At 26.1% G+C, this 21461-nt stretch overlaps 6 protein-coding genes across 7 annotated transcripts; 3 read left to right on the forward strand and 3 right to left on the reverse strand.

Moving 5' to 3' along the window:
• Positions 1-648: 648 nt before the first annotated feature.
• Positions 649-2187, reverse strand: OCT59_012055 (uncharacterized protein; the record flags this gene model as incomplete). Its single annotated transcript, XM_066134195.1, has 6 exons — positions 1998-2187; positions 1775-1917; positions 1621-1705; positions 1057-1547; positions 811-963; positions 649-720 (listed from the first exon to the last, which is right to left on the reverse strand). Exons 1-6 carry the CDS (start codon positions 2143-2145, stop codon positions 649-651), a joined length of 1092 nt encoding a protein of 363 aa, XP_065989483.1. The 5' UTR covers positions 2146-2187.
• A 387-nt stretch (positions 2188-2574) lies between these two features.
• Positions 2575-3619, forward strand: OCT59_012056 (uncharacterized protein). The gene is made up of 2 exons (XM_066134196.1): positions 2575-3082; positions 3149-3619. Exons 1-2 carry the CDS (start codon positions 2680-2682, stop codon positions 3301-3303), a joined length of 558 nt encoding a protein of 185 aa, XP_065989484.1. The 5' UTR covers positions 2575-2679; the 3' UTR covers positions 3304-3619.
• Positions 3620-4177: 558 nt separating this feature from the next.
• OCT59_012057 (uncharacterized protein) lies at positions 4178-5812 on the reverse strand (the record flags this gene model as incomplete). Its single annotated transcript, XM_025313002.2, has 7 exons — positions 4178-4268; positions 4352-4553; positions 4623-4760; positions 4830-4962; positions 5041-5287; positions 5362-5499; positions 5596-5812. 7 exons carry the CDS (start codon positions 5810-5812, stop codon positions 4186-4188), a joined length of 1158 nt encoding a protein of 385 aa, XP_025188506.1. The 3' UTR covers positions 4178-4185.
• Positions 5813-6046: 234 nt separating this feature from the next.
• On the forward strand, positions 6047-7311 carry OCT59_012058 (uncharacterized protein). 2 transcript variants are annotated; one of them, XM_025313003.2, is made up of 7 exons: positions 6047-6168; positions 6241-6378; positions 6461-6506; positions 6602-6709; positions 6778-6850; positions 6920-7065; positions 7141-7311. In XM_025313003.2, exons 1-7 carry the CDS (start codon positions 6064-6066, stop codon positions 7269-7271), a joined length of 747 nt encoding a protein of 248 aa, XP_025188507.2. In that variant the 5' UTR covers positions 6047-6063; the 3' UTR covers positions 7272-7311. The 2 variants fall into 2 exon arrangements, with proteins under 2 accessions (XP_025188507.2, XP_065989485.1); XM_066134197.1 differs by having other exon boundaries at positions 6461-6709.
• Positions 7312-8338: 1027 nt separating this feature from the next.
• On the reverse strand, positions 8339-10055 carry OCT59_012059 (uncharacterized protein; the record flags this gene model as incomplete). The annotated part of the gene is made up of 2 exons (XM_025308978.2): positions 8339-8875; positions 8963-10055. 2 exons carry the CDS (start codon positions 10053-10055, stop codon positions 8502-8504), a joined length of 1467 nt encoding a protein of 488 aa, XP_025188508.2. The 3' UTR covers positions 8339-8501.
• A 3996-nt stretch (positions 10056-14051) lies between these two features.
• On the forward strand, positions 14052-14968 carry OCT59_012060 (uncharacterized protein; the record flags this gene model as incomplete). The annotated part of the gene is made up of 2 exons (XM_066134198.1): positions 14052-14192; positions 14597-14968. 2 exons carry the CDS (start codon positions 14052-14054, stop codon positions 14966-14968), a joined length of 513 nt encoding a protein of 170 aa, XP_065989486.1.
• Between the last annotated feature and the right edge of the window lie 6493 nt (positions 14969-21461).

The following is a 21461-nucleotide window of genomic DNA, read 5'->3' on the forward strand; positions in this document are numbered from 1 at the left end:
GATTTGTTGCGATCAGATATTGATAATATGTTGGTCAAAAGTTAAGTATTACGAATGTAAACCTTTTTTTTTAATCCTATTTTCACCTCCTTATTCCTTCTTTTTCATCTCCTTTACCCTTTTTTTTCTATATATCATTGAAGCTTCACAATGAACAATATACTACTATTCTCTAATATATAATGATAATTATAAAATACAACTTGTATTTAAAATATCCCTACTTTCAAATTTGTTCTTGTAAAGATCCTACTTATTTTTTAAAGCTGTCACCCTAGCAGAAGCTAGTAGTTCAACGATAATAAAAATTATGCTCGTACAGACAGTCGTATTCCTTCCACTCTCTTACATAGGGGTTCGAATTGGATGAGCCGGTTCCGGTTCCATAATGGTTCCATAATATGACTCGGTCAGTTTGGTCCAGAACTGAGTCACTTCATATCAAAATTTATGGAACCGAAAGTACCAAAATGAATTAATATTGCAAGCTTTTGTGGGGAAATGTTAAATTGTAATAGGTGATTTAGACAAATGTAAATATAAAGTCAATTGACAAAATGATTAAGGGATAACTATGCGTTTCTATAGATAAAATTAACCTCTGTAATTTTATTTTTAATTATGCAAATTATGGGAGTGTATATCTTTTTACTTGATATTAGTAAAGGAATAATTAAAAAAAAAAAAATTGGATAAACGATATAAATAATTATAAATATTCTACAGTAAAGGTAACAAAGAAATATTAATCACTTTTTAGTATTACACCCTACATCTTAGATTGTATTACATTTTAGATTGTTTGCTTACTCCTAACCACACTTTGCCCAGAAGTTGTAGAGAATTAGCAAGGAGGTAACTTGTATCCTTATCATCCTCATCATTATTCAGGATTTTATCACAGGTTTCACGTGTGATGGAGGATATTTCTGATCGTGAAAGTCGCCAAATTACTTTATTCATCTAAGATTTTTTTTAGAATAAATTTAATTAGTCATCCTATGCAATAGTTTTAGCTTTTGTTAGTCCCAGCAGGGAAGATTAGATGGGTTTTACCTCTTCCTGTTTCATCATTGGTCCACCCTTAGTTTTGGCTGCCAAGTATCCAGAGATTAAGTCCACCGTAAATTCAACGCCGTTAAAAATATTAGAACATTTATTTGAAATGGATGATAAAAAAGATTTATTTAGGTGAGCTTGGGCCTTGGAAACGTAAATTCCACCCAGAGAGGATAGCAACTCTTTTCCATTTGGTTCCGATAAAAGCTTTTGAGCTTCTTGGCGAAGACTTTCCTCAAACGATTCAAACTCCGAAGAATCTTGCTTCGGAAATCGAGAAAGTTTGTCTTTTAGGTAACGGACAATATTGGATACACGAATGGTGTGACGTTGTACTCTCCGCTCATTAGAAGTTAACTCATTTATTTCAGGTGAGCTACCGTCATTCATAATTGAAAACATCCAAAGGCCAATTTCCAGGTCTCCAATATATGGTTGCCAAGTGTCTCCTCCTACATATGGATTGAATGATGCTTTACCTTCTAAGGCTAAAATCAAATTAAACATTGAGTCAATTGATGCAAGAAATTAATTTAATACACGAGAAGTTTTGAATCCTACAATCATTTATTGTTCCGTAATTATCGTAAAGAGAACGACTGTTCTTATCCGAGAGAATTTTGTATGCGTTTGAGAGCTTGTTCCACTGTTTAGTTGTATTAAGGACATTCAGTTAATATTTATTATTTAATATACAATAAATCTGATGCAGTACCTCTTCGGTTTCAATGCCACCATTTTTATCCGGATGATGCTTTAATGCGAGTTTCTTATAGCTTAATTTAATTTCAGCCTCAGTCGCTTCAGGCTTTAATTGGAGGATATCATATAATTCAGTTTCCCTTGGTTTATTTGCATCTATTATATTTTGAATCGTAAACGAAAATGAGCGTATGGTCAAAAATAACAACTCAACAACTTTTTTTTCGGCAACTTACCATGAGAATGTTCAGTTTTCTTATCTTCCTTTGAATTACCCGAAAATTGTCTTAATAATGTCTTTTTTTGTTTTTCGAATTCATTTTTATCAATTTCGCCATTATCTAATCTACGTTGGTTCTCTTTTAATTCTTCTAGGAGATTCATTTTCTAATAACTCAACACAAACTTTTTGAGCGTTCTTTTCTTGATGCAAGGGGTAACTTTTGTGGTGTTCTATAAATAAAAAAACCAAATGTTTTGTTTGTGCGTACAAACAACTAAACCTTGCGGTAAAAACTCCTACTAAATAAAGTAATATAAGAAAGAGATAAACACGTAAACATAAACACATTACACTGAATTGGTACAATATTGTTTTTTTTTAAAAAAAAAATCTTATTCTTTACCTATATATATCTTTTTTGATTTTCCATATTGAAAGACAAAATAAATGCTAATGCATCGGGATAATCTACATCAGGAAAGTTTTTAAAAAGAAAAAATGTAAAAATAAATTTGTGTTACAAATAAAATTATTGTAAACAAAATTTGATCAATGACTTATAAAACTGGCTTTTTTGAACTTTCAGATCAGATTTGAAGCATTTTCAATATTTCATATATTTCCTTGGTGAATATATGAAATAAAATAATTATAATTATATAACTTTTATCGTTTTTGGTTGTAAAGCAATAACTATGAGTTTTTTTTATTATAGTACAAATCAATATCAACCACCACTACAATATTACCCTTATACTTCTCCACAATATTACTCTTCACCCCCTTCACCACAATATTACCCTTCACCACAATATTATCCTTCACCACAATATTACCCTACGCCAACACAATATTATATTCAATATGTTTACCCTACGCCCCCTACGCCCCCTACGCAAACTCAAAGTATAACTGTCCCTCGGGAATATAAAGAAAAGAAACAAAGTCGTCAAAGAAGTTCACCAGCTTCCAGATCTACCGGTGAACAAAGTTTACTACAAGAACTCAATACTCTGGACGAAGCTTATTTTGTTCATAATTATATAAGCAAAAAAGAATACGAAGAATATCGTCAGAAAGTTATAAATAAATGGAGGGGTAAGTTAAAAAAGAAAGTTTTTATTATTCAATGTTACAAGTATTTAACCTCTGTTTATCTCATAGGACAAGAAAAAAAATCTTTCTGGAACAGAATGTGGGATACCGCATGCCGTTATGGCAATTCCATCTTCAAGAATTTGCTTACACCCATAATTTCCAATTTGGGTAGTTCATTGATTGGAGGTTTTGCAGGTCATTCAGGTTTTATCGGCCAATGAAGTGAAATACAATCAATTACTCGGTGATCATTGCAGGGTCAGGGTCCCAATGAGTTTATGAGTCTGTATTTTACGTAAATTTTATTTGTGGCGCATGTAAACTCCAAATTTTTGTTAAATAAATCGACATTCGTTCTTAAGTTATTATTAAATTAAATTTTGAATTGATCGTGTTATTAAAATACGCATTTGATCTGGCTGTTGTTTAGTTTAAACTAATGGTGGCTGTTATTTGGTGAATGGCCAAACGGCCATTACTGTATAAATTTAAAAATAATAAATAAAACAATGTTAATCTCTAACATTTTACTAACAATTTTTTTGGCTCCCTTAAATAATATGTTATATAGATATTTGGATAATGAGATGCTTAAATTTTATATCCGGTATCATGATGCCAATAATTTTGCTCGCATATCCGGCATGTTACGTCATTTATTGCCGATATTCAGCAATAAATGATGTAGCATGCCAAATATGGACAAAATTGATTAATTTATCTGATCACGTAAGACTACCAAGGATATGATCGTTATTAGGCAATATTACGGTGGATATTGAATGATTGTTCCACTGCGTGGCACAATGACAGCCAATCATTACCTCCATATTGAATACTTCGTGACTAATAACTCTATAATATAGGGATTTGAGACTTCATTCTTTTTGTTCGATATTAAGAATTAAACTATATTAATTTCTAGGAGTACATTTTAAATTCTGCAAGTTACATAAGATGAATGGATTGATTTGCTTGTTATGATATCATGGAATGATACAATGAAATTGAAATTGTGGTAAAATTATAAAGGACCAAATAATGCATATATAATATGTATTAATACTCTATTTTAAATAATTTTCTATTGATTTTCTTTGATATTATAAGTCTTCTTTGACATGCGTACTACTTGTAGTACTACTTGTAGTACTTGTGGCTGTATGTTTGAATAGATCCTTTAGCCCTGATTTTTTTAAAAAAAAATAAAAATTAGAATTAATTGTAAAATCAAAAAGGTTTCTTAGTTAGACGTTAAGTTATCCTTACCTTGTTTGGTAGAATCATCTATTATGGAAGGGAATACAACAGTGTACTGTATATATAAGTCACCATTGGTTGTCGATCTAAAATGTGGCATACCTTCATTCTTAATAGTTTGAACAAATCCTGGTTGCGTTACCTCGTCTCTTTTTAGCAAAACGTTTCTACCATCAAGATGCGTAATATTCTTTTCGAATCCAGTAAGTGCCTAAAAATTTAACATTTCAATTAACATACAATCCTTTAAATTAAACTAAAATTAATTCTCAATGCTTACATCTATTAATGATATTGTTTGTTCTGCGTATAAATTATTTCCTTTTCTTTCAAATACTGAATGTGGTATTGTCACTACTTTAAATATGATATCACCAGGAATTATTTCGGGTGATTCATCACCTTCTTTCTCAAATACCTAAACAGTTTAAATTTAGTTATATTTGCAAAAAAAGAAACAATTTATATAATAATTTTAGTTACTCACAATTGTCCCATCATCAACTTGTCCTTTCTCAACTATTATTGTTAATTGTTCATTTCCACGTAGAACTTTCTTTCCATTACAAACCGGACATTTCGATTTTATAATTTTACCTTTACCACCACATGAATCACATCTGTGAACCATAAACACATAAATTAAGTTAAATTTTAATAATACTTTCTTTAAAAGAAAGAATGAGTTTTTTACTTACGTAGAATGAAATTGTTGAAAAATTCCAGGTCCAAGTTGTTGTTTGACTACTTTCACTCCACGCCCACCACAAGCATTACATGTTATAACGTCTTCCGCTCTCTTTGCACCTGTTCCTCTACAATTTCCACAAATAACTTGTTTCGAGACATCAACTTCAACTTGAGTTCCTAAATATAATTCTTTTAGTTCCACTTCCAATTCTATAACAGTACTTGGACCTTGTCTTTCAGATTGTGATTGATGACCTAAGTTGAATCAAACCGTAATTAATTAAAATGAACTTTAAGAAAAAAATAAATAAATATACATTTTTTCTCACCAAAATGGTTTCCACCAAAGAAAGAAGCAAATATATCAAATGGATTGTGAAAACCTCCTTGACTCTGTTGTTTTAATCCTTCTTCCCCATACTTGTCATAAATCTGTCGTTTTTTATCATCTGATAAAACTTCATAAGCTATTATGATGAATCAAATAAAATTAACCAATAAATCAATAAATTCGATTTTATTAAAAAAAATTCATTTATAGTAAAAAATTTAGTTTATTATACCTTCGGCTAATTGGACAAATTTTTGTTCAGCATCTTTATCACCGGGATTTTTATCCGGATGATATTTTTTTGATAATAGTTTGTATTTTTTCTTAATTTCTCTTGAACTTGCTGACTGCGAAACTCCCAAAATTGAATAATAATCAGCCCCACCATATATATAATCTACCGATAATAATAATAATAACCACCAAAATGAAAGTGATGATAATTGCATTTTTTATGATAGATATGATAGATATTAAAGAAGAAGTTATTCTGATGCGGAAAGGAACTTCGAGTTTTTAAATGGAAATTCAATGTGTTGTTCAGATTTAATTGGTCAGATTGTTATGGTTACACAAAGTCGCCCAATAGAAAAACGTGGCAATTAACAACGCGACAACGCATGATCTAAGAATGATCGGCGATCATTTGTATAAATTATTCAAATTTATCGATTTATTTATTCGTTAAACTCTTTTCTTTATGATATGCCATATGCCAAATATGCCAACTTGTGTTGAATGTGGAGCTCCTGTAACGAATTTATATACCGAATATAGTAAAGGAAATATAAGACTCACACCTTGTGTAAATTTTTTTTTTTATTTTTTATCTTCGCAACCTTTTTCTCTAAGTTTTCAATTTGGATTAATCATATAGGAGAAATGCAAAAAATTTGCGGATAAATATGTTGAACATGATTTTGTTATAATTTTTATAGATATGTTACTACATAAACCTCAAGTATATCGACATTTATTATTTAATCGATTAGAATATCGAGATCATGGCATAGATGTCAGTAAAAAAAAATTTTTTTCTCAATTTCTTTTTATAATAAAGTAATAAAAAAGATCATTCATTCATTCTTTTTTTTTAGCCCAATGTATTTAAACTAGGCATTCTTCTTATACTTTTTGACGTTTGTATCCTTTGAAATTTATCTAAAACTAGATGTTTTATTGTTTTGTTTATATAATCAATCATTTATTATTATTATATTACATATTTTTTTTAAAAGATATAAAATGGTTTAGATTAGAAAAATATTATACAGCTTCAAACATCCCATTTATTGAGCAACCAGTTTTTCTACAATACTTATATATTTTATTTTTGTGTGTTATAGGTAGGTAAAAAAAAATTATTTATAATTGTTAGCATTAAATATTTTTAACTTTTTACTTCATTTTATAGAATTTGTTGTTTTTCAGTTTGGTGTAAGATTGGCCGTAAGTTTTTATATCGGAGATAAATATGCTATTATAAAGTAAGTTGTTAAATAATACAACAGATACGGGAGAGCATGAAATAATAATATATATTAATTACATTTTAGATATAATTATATTGCAATAGCATTAATAATATCAAGTTTTGGAAAAATTTTATTGATATTAATGGTGATTTGGGATTATAATGGATTGGAATATTCTTGGCTTATAAATATCGTAGTATTAACTTCTAATGTGGAAGCACTTGCAGGTAATTAATTATTTTCTTAAATTTTTTTTTTTGAAATTTAATATATTTTTTATTCTAAAAAAGAAAAAATTATAGTATTTTTGAATGTTGGATATTTCAAAACTTTGTTGATATTAATTTTTGGATTAGGATTGAAAGTGTTGGCTCAAATATTTTTTATTCAAATTACAAATAATCCTTTGTTATTAACTTTATTAAGTATTTAATAAAGAAGGAATTAGAACAAGTACTATAGTCAAGTAAAACAAAAAATTTTTTTCTTGAAATGGAAATGGATTCCTAATCAAAAGAAAACTTTTTTTCTCGTTTATCAAAATATTCTGACGGCTTTTATGAAGCCATATATCGAAATGCTTACAATCAAATTGGTCGTTAACGATATACCAGTACAGTCAGATTTTCTATAATTGCACTCTCCATAATTACACTCTACTCACTATGTATACCCTCTCTAAAATGCACCTTCCTGAAGCTTATATGATCTCTAATTATTTTACCTCTATAAATGCACACCCTCTCTAAATACACTATTTTGAAAATTATGCATATGGTCCCAAGAGGTGTAGGTCTGACTGTAATTGGTTTAACTTTTCAGACCACTCATCTTACCAATAAGTGATATTATGATAATATACCTGTAATTGTTAAAAAAAAAGTTATCTTAATATAATAAAAACTATTTATTAAATTATATTTATTTTTTTTAAATATTTACGGTAAATAAAATAATTTTATTAGGCTTTAAATTAATTTATTTCTTTAAAAAAAAATAAAATTAAATTTGTGTATAGCAAAAATTAAATATAAAAGGAAAAAAAAAAAAAATAGTCGAAAAATAATTGGGGCTCCAGCGGGAATTGAACCCACGACCTCTCGCACCCAAAGCGAGAATCATACTACTAGACCATGGAGCCTTGGATGTTGAAGAAATAGGAGAAATATATTTATTTAAACATTAAATTTTGGTTGGATTGTTTATATATTGAATCCAAATCTACCCTCATCGAGATTAGTTTCCAAGATTTAGGGAGTATGAGATCGAAATAAGGTTAGTTTTATCTATAGCCAGGAAATAAAAAACTAAATTGAGAAACTTACGTTTAATTTGTGAAAATGTCATAAATAAGATCTACGGTATACATTTTTTTGCCATATGGAAAAATATTTATTAATTAATTATTCGTATAACATCATTTTTCAAAATTTTAGTTGATCTTGATTATATACTTTTTCCGATAGTTAAAAATTATAATAATCCAATAAATAATTCTTTGTAATTAGCGAAAAATTGCATTTATTTATTAATTCTACTAAATGATTTGATTTCTATTTTACAAAGTCAAATAATGTCTTAATAAATTGTGAATTTTTTTTTTTATACAGATAAGAAAAAAATATTTATATATTACATTCTACGTTAAATTAAATTACTACTTTTAATTACTATTTATGTCTATCAAATGATGTGTATGATTAGTGGATTTGTGTGCTACTGTGCAATATTCAACATTTTTAAACCATTCATCTTCAAGAATATCTTTTAATGTGGCACGTTTCTCCGGAGTAACTTCAAGTATCTTTCTCATAATAGAACGAGACTCTGGAGGAAGTTTTTTAATTAATCGATCAGGATAACGTAAATATGCTTTATATGAAGTGTCTTCGCTTACTCTAGCAATCAACCAAGGAAATCTCCCTATAACCATACATACAAAGATAATTCCTATTGCCCATATATCTGCTGATCTTACATCGTAAGAAGAGTGAGTGTATGATTCTGGACAAATATATGGATCAGAACCACAAGGACCTAAACAATACAAATAAGAAGAATTTTTATCAGTAAAAAATTAATAATTAATCGAAATAATGATGATTACATTTATTGATACTTTACCTGAAGAGAGCATGATTTTATTATCAAATGGATATTTAAAGACGGTAGAACAACCAAAATCAATTAATTTTACAATGCCGAATTCATTTAAAACACAATTATCTAATTTTAAATCTCTGTGGGCGATTCCCATACTATGTAAATAATTTACACCCATTACGATTTGTTTAAAACAACAAAAAATTTCATTTTGAGACATTTTTTTAGACATCACAATTTCAAATAAATCATAAGGAGCAAATTCCATTATTTCATATAATTGTCCATTTTCTTGAATAATATCTATGGTTTCAATAATATTTTCATGATGTAAAACCGACCCTATACAAAATTCTGCGGTAATAGTTTTTAGCCAAGATTTTTCCGATTCATACGGAAAACGTTTACGAAATTGTTTTACAGCAAAAGGTTTATTATCAGATTTTCGATTTATTAATCGTACAGTCCCCCCTACACCTGATCCAAGTTCTCTGCTCCATTTACCATATTTATTAAATTCTACATGTTTGTAATTATAATATGAAAGATTAGACGTGGACCTCGATTTTTTATGTGATGGGGATTTAAATGCCATTTTTAATTCACGAAAGAAATTTGATTTTTTCTTTGATGATTTATAAGAAGGTTTTTCGAAAATAAATTGTGGTGGCGGTGTAGGAGATGATGATGTAGAAGATTCCGTGGTGGTTGTAAGTGAAATTCCTGAGCTAAGTTGTGGAGTTAGAGGGTAAGACTGATCCGAAACATTTAATTGTGACATTGTATCATTGTAATTTTCATAAATAATTTGCATTGATAAAGCTCTGTTGGGCGACGATTTTATTGTTGAATTATTATCTTTGATTAAATTTGGCATGGAAGATGAAAGTGCTTTATAGGATGATGTTCCCATCCAACTTAACCTACTTTCTTTTTCATGCCGATTTAAAGGGTTATTGTGTAATAAAGGTGAAGGTGGTGTTGAATATTGGTCATTTTCTATCCATTTTTTTGATAAATTATTTTCATCGGTACCTATTATCACTTCAGTCGATAATTTTGTTGGTTCTTGATATTCATCTTGGGGATTAAAACTGATAGTATCGAAAGCCATTTTTTTATAATGCTAATTTATTTAAAAAAAAAAAAAATATTTTATCTAAAAACAAAAAAAAGGGTAAAAATTCTGCTGAAATATTTAATCCACATCTGACATATATATTCTTTTTTTATTTATATTATGGTATGTAAAAATTAAAATAAATAATCAAAAAACTCCGTAATTGATTGACCCAGGTATTATTATATTATAATTAATAATGAATCTTTTGTTTATTCCGGCAGTGAATTCAACCGACCCACTTACGCAGTAATTTATCCAAAGCGAATGCACTTAATTTCCGAATTTTTTTCCATGGAAAATCAGAAAATCCTCGGAGTTATTATTTCCCATATAAAAAATTTAAAAATTTAACCGATTTCCGTTATCTTTTGGCTAAATTTTCCTTTTTACAAATGACGTATTCCGAATCTTTCCGAATAACAATTAGAAATTGCGCTTCAAAAATAAACTACGCAATCTGCGGCCTGCGGCGTGATCGGAAACTCCGATAACTCATTAAGTTACAACGAAAAGTACTACGCCATTGTAACAGGTATCAATTTTATAAATTAATAATATTAAATGTTCAATAAAAAACACAAAAAAAAATATTTGTGTGAAAGATAATTTCTTCTGAAACTCAATGCAGGAAGATAATTGTAAGGCTTTAAATATATCGTTATGTCTAAATAATTAATTCCCTTATTAAATACTGTATATCAAACTTATTATTGCAGATAAAGGATCACTTAATAAAGTAGGTAATAGATTCCAATAATTAATGTAGATAAAACAATTGCTACCTCTAACACGTCTCATTCGATTTTATATTATGCGATCCTTTGATAGAAACTTTTCATGGTTTTGTGGAAAAGAAATATCGATGAAAAATCATGCAGTTTTAGTAAAAGTTATGCAAAATAAAATGGGTAAAATAAGAAACGTGTCACTTTTTTATTCTGATAAAATTACTTTCAAACAATCATTTCAAAAATACATGAAACAGAATTAAACGAAATGGTTGAAATAATCAAAATGATCGAAAAGGTCAAAATTTATCACGACCAAAAAGTCATGTGAAAGTCAAATCTGATGGGATTGTAAAATTACCGTAACAAAAAAATTTTACCGGTGCATAAGTTACTTGTAATGGTAGCACCACTTTAAAAACGTAAATTTAATAGATAATTTAAATAAGATTTAGAAAATGATAATAAAGAATATAATAAAATATAAATATAACAAATAATATCAAAAAAATTTTACATATCACTGTTTTTAGCTAACCAATAGTCTAATATAAAAAAACATATAATTTTGTATTAGCAATAATTAAACAAATTTCTATATTTCAATTATTTCTGCTATTTGAATCATCTTAAGGAAATGCTAATAAGCTAAAAATTATGACCAAATAAAAGATATTATTAAAGAATATCTAAACTTAATATCTAAACAATTTCAACATTATTATTATTTAATTCCTTTTAATGAGATGAATACAATAAGAAAAAAATCTCCATTTTCTTTTGATTTCACTGTTTAAATAATTTAATTTTATATAAAAATATTTTTTAAATATATTACAAGTTTTTAAAAAATTTTGTATACCTTCAAGTTACCTGTTAAAATTAAATTAATTTCAGCAAATTATAAAAATATAGAAATAGAAATTATATTAAAATTATATTCAAAAATTTGTAAAATGTAGAAATTATAGAAATTAATTTCAATATTTTCACTATATAATTCTAATATAGTAGTTTTAGAATTCTTACAGAATTTTATATATAATTTAATATAATTTCTACAATTTTATATATATTAAAATATTAAAATTAATTTTAGTAGACAACTTTAAATATAGTATTAACTGATTCCTAATACTTGGAATATTGTAGTCTATAATATACAGTAAATCCCAAAATATATAATAAGTATTTGAATAATTTTGGTTTTCTTTATATACCATTAAAATTTATCTTAATGATAATAATTTTATTTTTTTAACTTTTAATCTATAATATAAAATAATTTTTTATTTAATATAAAAGAATCTAAACAATATAAATAATTTAAAATATAATAAAATTTTAAAATAAGAATTTTGCTAACTTTCTCTCTAGAAGATATCACCTAGGTAATGTCAACTGTACTAAAAATTAAATTTTATAACTTTTATAATTTAAAATTAAGGTTAGTTATGGTTAGGATTAGGGTTAGGATTAAGGTTAGTTAGATTAGGGTAAGGGTTAGGGTAAGAGAATAAGTTAAAAAATGGTTTAGAAAAAAAGAGTATCAGAAAGATCGAGAACTTTTTTGGAAATGAACTCTACATGACGTCATTTTTATATATTAAACTGTAAATTTCACTTTTTAAATGATATTATCAAATTTAACAATTTCAGCGAACTTTAACCTTACCTTAATTCTAATTCTCTAACCATAATCCTAATCCTAACCTTAATTCTAATCCTAATCTTCTAACCCTAAATTCCTAAATCCCTAATTCTAATCCTAACCCTAACTAATCTAATAAATCTTTCTACTATTTTTTTATGAGTGATGTAATTGTCCAGAACGAAGCGAAGGACTATATATGTTTTCGAAAAACTATGTCAAATAGTATAACATGATGATATCCGGTTGTCTGTATACGTCACGTGACTCACGTCATTGTGATACATCAGATAAACAAAATAAAGGTTTATTTATAACCTTTTTTTTCACTTTAGACTTACAACAGTTTCTGTTTTCTAGTACTATATATACGTACCAGGTTCACATGATTTAATTTTATATAGGTGATGTCACCTAGATTAAATCACATGGGAAGAAAATTAGTCTTATACTTAAAATAAATTATTTTAAATAATATTTTATTTACAAAATAAAGTAAATATCAAAATATTTATTTAATAATACAAATTTAATAAGTCTAAAATTATTAAAATTTAATTATTAGTTTTTAAAATAATAATATTTAAAGAAGACCCTACCCTACTTACTAATAAAAGTTACCATAGAAAATTGACTTTTTACTAATAATTTTTACCTTACTTTTTTTTTAAATTCTATTAGTTAATTAGTTTTTTTAAAAAAATTATAATAATATAACATAAAATTTCCTTTTATAATAAGATTTGCAAAGAATTTTATATATAATTTTTACTTTAAATTTGAAGGTAATCTATATTATAAATAAGTGGAGTTTTATTTGAAACTAAAAAAGTAATATAATTTTATATAAATTAATTATAAATTTATAATATTATTTAAGTTTTAATAAAAAGAAATTAAATAATATAAAAATTATTAAAATATACAGTTAACCTCCTTTATATTAAAATTATTTAATAGTGTAATTATAATAAGATATATCTATTAATAAAAATATTAATTCAATATTCTTATATTTAAATAAATATAATTAAATAATATACAGTATATAAAAAATTTGTAAAAATATTTTATAATATAAAATATACTTAAATTTATTTATTTATCTGTTAAAGATATTATAAAAATTTTTGAAAAGTAAAAACTTTTCTTACCATTAAATTTAAAGTGCAAACTATATACCATATATTTTATTAATTATTTCATAAAATTATGTAATTTATATATTTATATAAAAAGAATTTTATACAGTCAGCAGGACTGGAAAAACCTATAATAGAGGTCACTGTAGTACCCAGCTAGGGATGGGGGTTAATTAACCATGGTTAATTAACTGCGGTTAATTAACGGTTAATTTGGTTAATTATAAATTAGCCAATTAAAAGAAGTGATCACAGTCATGTGACCAATTTTCTGATTTTTATCGATCTTTTTTTCAATAATTTTTTTTTATTTTTCAATTTAACAATGACTAAAAAAAAAGGTGCTGTTTGGAAACATTGGACTATTATTACACAAAACCAAACAGAAAGTAATAAAAACAACTCCCATCCTACTGTACAATGTAATTATTGTTCTAAAGTTTTGAATAGAGCTGTTCCTGCACGAATGCAAAATCATCTTGATAAAGAATGTCTAGGAGCACCGGATAATGCAAAGTCTAAAAAAAATATTAATTTACAAGGTTCCACAACTAGCACTATTCACACTCCAACTATTACTCCAAATACTACTCATACAAATATACCTGTAAAACGAATTAAAATAACTAAAACATCGCACAGGTCGAAATTAGTTAAATAGGGTATCAATAGGTTATCAATAGGTTATCAATCGGCTATCAATGGAGCTCCCATTGGAGCCTATTGAACTTGCGCCATAATTCGTCACCAATCGGGCAGGTCGATTGTTAGCCAATTAATAACTTATTGATAACCTATTAGTATCCTATTGGTATTTTTATCAAATTGGTTATCAATAAGGTATTAATAGGTTATCAATAGGTTATCAATCAGCCTGCCCGATTGGTGACGGATTATGGCGCAAGTTCAATAGGCTACCAATAGGGTAGCCTATTGATAGCCGATTGATAACCTATTGATAACCTATTGATACCCTATTTAACTAATTTCGACCTGTGATCTAAAATTAAGAATTTCGTTGATCGTATAAGCGAAGAAGAACAAGACGACCTTGAATTTCAACTAGCACAAGCATTATTTTCAGCTGGAGTACCATTTGCCTTTGTTGAAAATCTGCTTGTCATTCAATTTTTTAAATGTCTTCGGCCATCCTTCAAGTTGCCAAATAGGAGAAAACTTGCTGGAGATTTATTAAATGATGTTTACAATGAAGTAAAATTACAAACTGATGAACAAATTTCCAAAGCAAAGACTCTTTGTATGGTTTCTGATGGTTGGTCTAATATTAATCAAGAATCAGTACAAAATTTTATCATTTGTACTCCTAAACCAGTTTTTTTTAATGCTACATTTTCAGGTGAAGAATCCCATACAGGAGAATGAATTTCAAATGAAATTATTCAACAAATGGAAGCTATTGGTATTCAAAAATTTTCAGCTGTTATTACGGATACAGCTAGTGTAATGAAATCAGCATGGAGACGAATTGAGGAAAAATATTCCAATGTTGTTTGTCTTGAGTGTAACTCTCATATTATTAATCTTTTAATTGGGGATGTTTTAAAGATTGATGAAATTAAAACCATAGTTGAAAATTCTAAAATGATAGTAAATTATTTTAAGTCTCATGTACAAGCAGCAGCAAAATTAAAACGTATTCAAGGTGAAAATTATAATAAAGAGATTGCGTTGGTTTTACCAGTACTTACACGATGGGGATCACATCTTAGCTGCTTTCAGTCACTTCAAAAATCAAAAACTGCTCTTGAACAAACATTAATGGATCCTGATATCCGTAAAAAAATAAATAATACAGTAAGAAATTTTGTATTATCGGAAAATTTTTGGGATATGTTGGACACAATTATAAAATTTTTAGAGCCAATGGTTATAGCGTTAAAATTGTTTGAATCAGACACATCTACTCTTTCAACTGTTTATTTTCACTTCAAAAAATTAATGCATCGAGTTAGTGAAATCTCTTGTAATTTTTCTAACAATATTCAACAACTTGTTCAAAAACGGTGGGATTATACATACCATCCTGTTATGATGGCTGCTTATATGTTAGATCCATGTTTTTTAGAAGAAAGCAAAAATACTGATATAGAGGCAACGGGATATAGAGAATTCACAGAATTCGCAAGTAAAAGGTTCGGTCAAGAGGAATCTGTGATTATGTTTACAGAATTAGTAAAATTTCGTCAAAAAAATTCACCATATGATAATAAAACGATTTGGTTATCATCTACTAACCTTAGTCTGTCTGTATGGTGGCAATCTTGGCCAAATAGTAGCCTTCAACAACTAGCTATTAAGATTCTTTCAATTCCAACGTCATCCGCCGCCACTGAAAGAAATTTTTCTACGTTTGGGTTTATTCATAATAAAATCCGTAATCGATTGCAAAATGAACACAGGTCGAAATTAGTTAAATAGGGTATTAATAGGTTATCAATAGGTTATCAATCGGCTATCAATAGCTACCCTTATTGTAGCTTTATTAACTTGCGCCATGAATCCAAGTCACCAATCGGGCAGGCTGATTGATAACCTATTGATAACCTATTAATACCTTATTGATAACCAATTTAATAAAAATACCAATAGGATACTAATAGGTTATCAATAAGTTATTAATTGGCTAACAATCAGCCTGCCCGATTGGTGACGGATATTGGCGCAAGTTCAATAGGCTACCAATAGGGTAGCCTATTGATAGCCGATTGATAACCTATTGATAACCTATTGATACCCTATTTAACTAATTTTGACCTGTGGAACGTGTTAAGAAGTTGGTTTATATTTACGGAAATCTTCAGTTGTACGAAAAGGGGTTAAAAAGAAAATTAATACATGATCGGCGTAATGATAATAACAATAATGATATAAATAATAATAATAATACTGGTAACGATAACAATAATGAAGATGATGATAGGATATTCGGGTTAGAATTAAATATTACGGATTTAGCAACTGAATAATAAATAAATTTTGATAAATATAAAATAAAAATATAAGTTTAATTAAATAAATTATAAAAATTATAAAAATTTGTTATAATAGACCGGAAATTATAATTGGGTTAATTAACCCAAATTATAATTAACCGTTAATTTACCATCCCTATATATACCCAGCACACTAGTAAAGTCCATTGAACTTTTTGTATATACAATTTTTAATGAAGCCAAAATGTGTGAATTAAACTTATCTATTTAAGTTTAGAGTTAAATGCATGATTTATACACTCAATTTAGATTTTTATATATTCTATGTAATGCAAAAAGATGGTTTGCATTATTAATAAATTTTTTTAAAAGTAGTTCGCGTTATTATAAATTTTTTTTTGGAAAATTTAATGATCTCAGTTAATATTGATATTAAAAGAATAATTTATGACTCATTTTATTTTTCAGACATTTCTGTATAAGATTTGTTAGATTTTTATTTTAATTACTTAAAAAAATTTTTTATTAATTTGAGCAAACCTATCATTTTACTATTGTCCAGTGACCTTTATTATAAGTTTTTCTGGTCCTCAGTCAGCTCACCTTATAACGAATTTTGTATCCAGGCAAATTATCCTTTATTATAAGAAAATTTGTTAACTATATTGGAAAAATATGGTATAATATAGGAAATTTGTGATAATACGGTATATTGATTATTGATGACATTTATTACATTATGTTACAACATGAACGTCTAAAAGGATTTCTATCGCATAGAATATCTTCATTATAATAAAAAAAAATTTGGTATAAAGAAAATTCGTTATGGGAAAAATCATTTTTATATTGTTATTTATATGCAGTATAACAAGATTTTTTTTATATATTAAAATTGGAGATTTGCTATAATAAAAAATTCATTATATTAAAATTTGTTATAATGTGAGTTGACTGTATATATTTATTATAATACAAATTGACAATTAATATGATTATACTTATAACTAATAAAGTGATTATAAAAGAAATATTTTATATATAGAAAAATTGAAACTAAAAAATATGTGTCTTAAAAAGAAAAGTTCTTATATAGAATAATTATAAAAAAAAATTAATTGTAATTACTAAATAAATTTTATAATTATTAATTAAGATTTTATAAAAAATCGCCATAGCGATGTGTCGCAAATGTCACGTGACTTTACATGTGTGAATAATTTGTCCCCCTGCGTCACATCCTCTAGTTTTTCATTTTTATTATTTATTCTGAGGACTTGAATTTTTTCAGTGCAAAAAATACTATTTGTCATTCCCTATACAAATCAGCATCTTGTCTCGGTTTACATAATGCTGGCCAAAATATCCTTTTTTGGAGCTGTAGGTAACATTACACAATCCAAAAAAGTCAAATTTATTTTTCAGCAAAATTCAAGTTTTGTTACACAAAACTTCCAAAAAAGGAAATTTATTTGACGATCTTTTAATTCCAGCCGGAATTATAAAATTATGTGGCACTGGCGATGCATCGCCATGGCGATAAAAAATAAAATCCTATTAATTATTATATAATTAAAAATAAAATATTAAATAATTTTACCAATATCTGATATTTAATTTATTTTAATTAAGGAATTAAATAGTATAAAAATCATTAAAATACAAAGATTTTATAATTATAATTTTTAAATATTTATTAATTATAATTTTATTAAATTATGAATTCAATTAAATTATATAATTTAAACATTGAATCTATGCATATATATTACCGTATATCACGAGCCATAGTACCCCCCTATGCATAGTACCCCCCTTGAAAAATTTCATAGAATTATATAGTACCCAGGGGATATTTTACAATTATCTCACAATCCAGTGATCAGATTTGAGCCATCTTTTTTTATTTGATAGCTCTCATTGAACTCTTCAAAATAAAAAAAATATTGTTCAAATTGGACTGGTAGATCGTGAGATATTCGCAAAAAATGGAATTTTTAGGCTTTGTTTATTTAGTACCCAGGGGTACAGGGTCAAACCCCCGATTCTTGCAAGATACCCGGGGTACTATGGCCCGCTATATACGATACTAATCACGTGCAAGTGCACATGACCGAACTACAGTAATAACAGTATATATATAATGCATATCTAGTCAGAAAAAATTATATCTAATTTAATATTTATACTAGTAAAAATCTTTCACAATGAATTTTAATTTTAATTTTATGATTAACATCAACATTCAACATGTCTTTTATCATTGATAGTCCAACAATAATTTTGATTCTTATTTTATTCAAATAATTCTATTTTAATTTGAGTATTTACTTCACTATTAGAATTTAATAGAATTTCATCCTTTTTAATTTGTTTTTCTCTTATATAAAATGATAATTAATATTTATATTAAAAATATAAATTTATACTATTAAATTTAAAAAATTAATTTACCAATATTTGATTTATCTTAATAAAAAAAATCAAGTAATATAAAATCATTAAAATATAATTACTAAATAAGATTTTATAATTAATAGTTTTTAAATATTTATTTTTTTTTTGTTTAACTGCAGTATATTTAATAATTTATTAAAGTTTTATAAAGAAATATACAAATATATACAAAAAATTATAAAAAAACCTAAAATTCTAATATAATTAACTATCAAATTACTTTTTATATAATATTGTATATCTTATATGTACACTATCAGGCAGAATTAAGATTCAGTAGATAAGAAACATATAGGCTAATATTTTATCTTAAAGTAGTATTCTTTATAATAAAGTCATTTCAAACTATTCAAATTTTGCTTAAAAAGATCCAAACTTTGCAAGCCTCATCAAACCTTATTGATTAATTAATTATAATTTTAGCTAATAGAATTTAATAAAAGCTTGTAAAAGCTTACTCTTTTGGATAAAACTTGCTTAGAAAACACTATTTTAGAATAATGCTTACATTTTTTATATCCATTTAAATTTCATAAAAGTATCTGCTATATTATTATAAAAAATCTTTTCATTATGTTTTATATTACTATAATAATATTATATATCTATAAAATTAAAATAATTCCTCTATAATTCTATATTTAAATTAGCAAAATGATAAACTAGTTAGCTAAACTAATATAAAATTACATCTAAATATTATGAAGATTTATTTAGATTTTTTAAAATATTTTACAAACTAAATACAGATCATAAGTAATATTTCATTAGTATATTAAAAATACTTCTATTTATCTATTCCCATCAGAACTTTGCTTACTTATAAAATAGGTCATTCTTAAACCTAAGAAAAAATCATATAAAATTCTTTACAGATCCTACTTCAAAAGGAAATTTTATGTTATATTATTATGATTTTTTTCTTTTTAGCTAATTAACCAATAGAATTTAAGAAAAAAGTAAGATAAAAATTATTAGTAAAGAGCCAATTTTCTACAGTGACCTTTATTATAAGTAAGCAGGATTCTTTCCCACTTTATTATACAATGAAAATGCATTGATATATCTAATACAAAAGTACTTACAAACCAAAAAAAAAGTATACAAAAAAAAGTAGTGTGTACAAAAATGAAAACAAAAAAAATAAAATGTAAAAATAAAAAAATAGTTAGTAACAAAATTACTATAAGTACTTATCTATTATAGCTTCGAATGGTTAGGCCAGGTCAGGTATTAATTGATAAACCCCGACTGAAATTTTTTTTCAGGTGCGATCGATTATATCAGATTATCCGTTCGAACGACTGTACTCCGAAACCTGAAAATTTTCAGGATTTATATTAAAATATCAAAAAAAAATAGTGCAAAACATTTTTTTTGAAATATTGCAATTCAGTTTTTTATATTAAAATTGTATAAAAAGGTGAATCGCAATACTGCAACTAACTTTTCAATATAAAAAAAATGAATTCTGATATTGCAATTCACTTTTTATATATAAAATTGATATAAAAAAGTGAATTCTGAATTTCTGATACTGCAATTCACTTTTTATATATAAAATTGATATAAAAAGGTGAATTTCAATAGGACTCCGAAAAATACATATAAAAGTTAGAGATGATCGGCAAAATTTTGCCTTAAAATAAGCAAATATTTTTACTAAAATCAATACGTAAAGTTGACTTCTGACTTTATAATTTATATTAGAATAAGCAAATTTTTTTTATGACATTTGTATATTAAAAAAATGAAATCATAGTTTTTTTTTAATTTAATTAGTTGTATTTAGAATATACTTCCAGTATAATTGATTTTCAATTGCTAGCATAATGCCAAATTGCATAAATTAATTTGTACTGACGTATTTATTTATACTACTATATTTAATTATTTGATAATTCAAGTATTAACATTAAAACAAAAAGATTCTTTATTATTTTTTTATAAATTATAACAAAAACTTAGAATATTGATAACATTTTAAAGTTAAAGAAAAGTCAATATAATTTATAAAATCATTTCTAAAAGAAAATCCTATTTCTAAAGAAAAAAAATATTAATACTACTTTCACATATAAAATAAAAAAAATTCCACCCTATTTTCAATTTACTAAAAATTTCAGTTTAGTTTTTAATCTAGAAACCATTTCTAATAAAAAAAACAATAGAAATGTTAATAATACTTCTAAAATAAACAAAATAAAGCTAAAAAATTCTTTACTTACAGTGAGCATTGGAGTTCCAGTCTGAATTTCAAATTTCCTAAGAAAAAAGTAAAAGGAATATTATTATGGTAACATTCCCAAAAAAATTGACTATACTTTTCTCTTAACTCATATTTTTCCAAGATATTGGTATCTAAAATAATAAATTTTAGATTTAAAAAGTTGCTTTTAAAGAAAAATAATAAAAAGGAATATTAATATCATTCTAAACCAAATATTTTTTTTTAATAAAATGGC

The sequence above is a fragment of the Rhizophagus irregularis genome, chromosome 2, assembly GCF_026210795.1.
Source record: "Rhizophagus irregularis chromosome 2, complete sequence".
NCBI lineage: Eukaryota > Fungi > Glomeromycota > Glomeromycetes > Glomerales > Glomeraceae > Rhizophagus > Rhizophagus irregularis.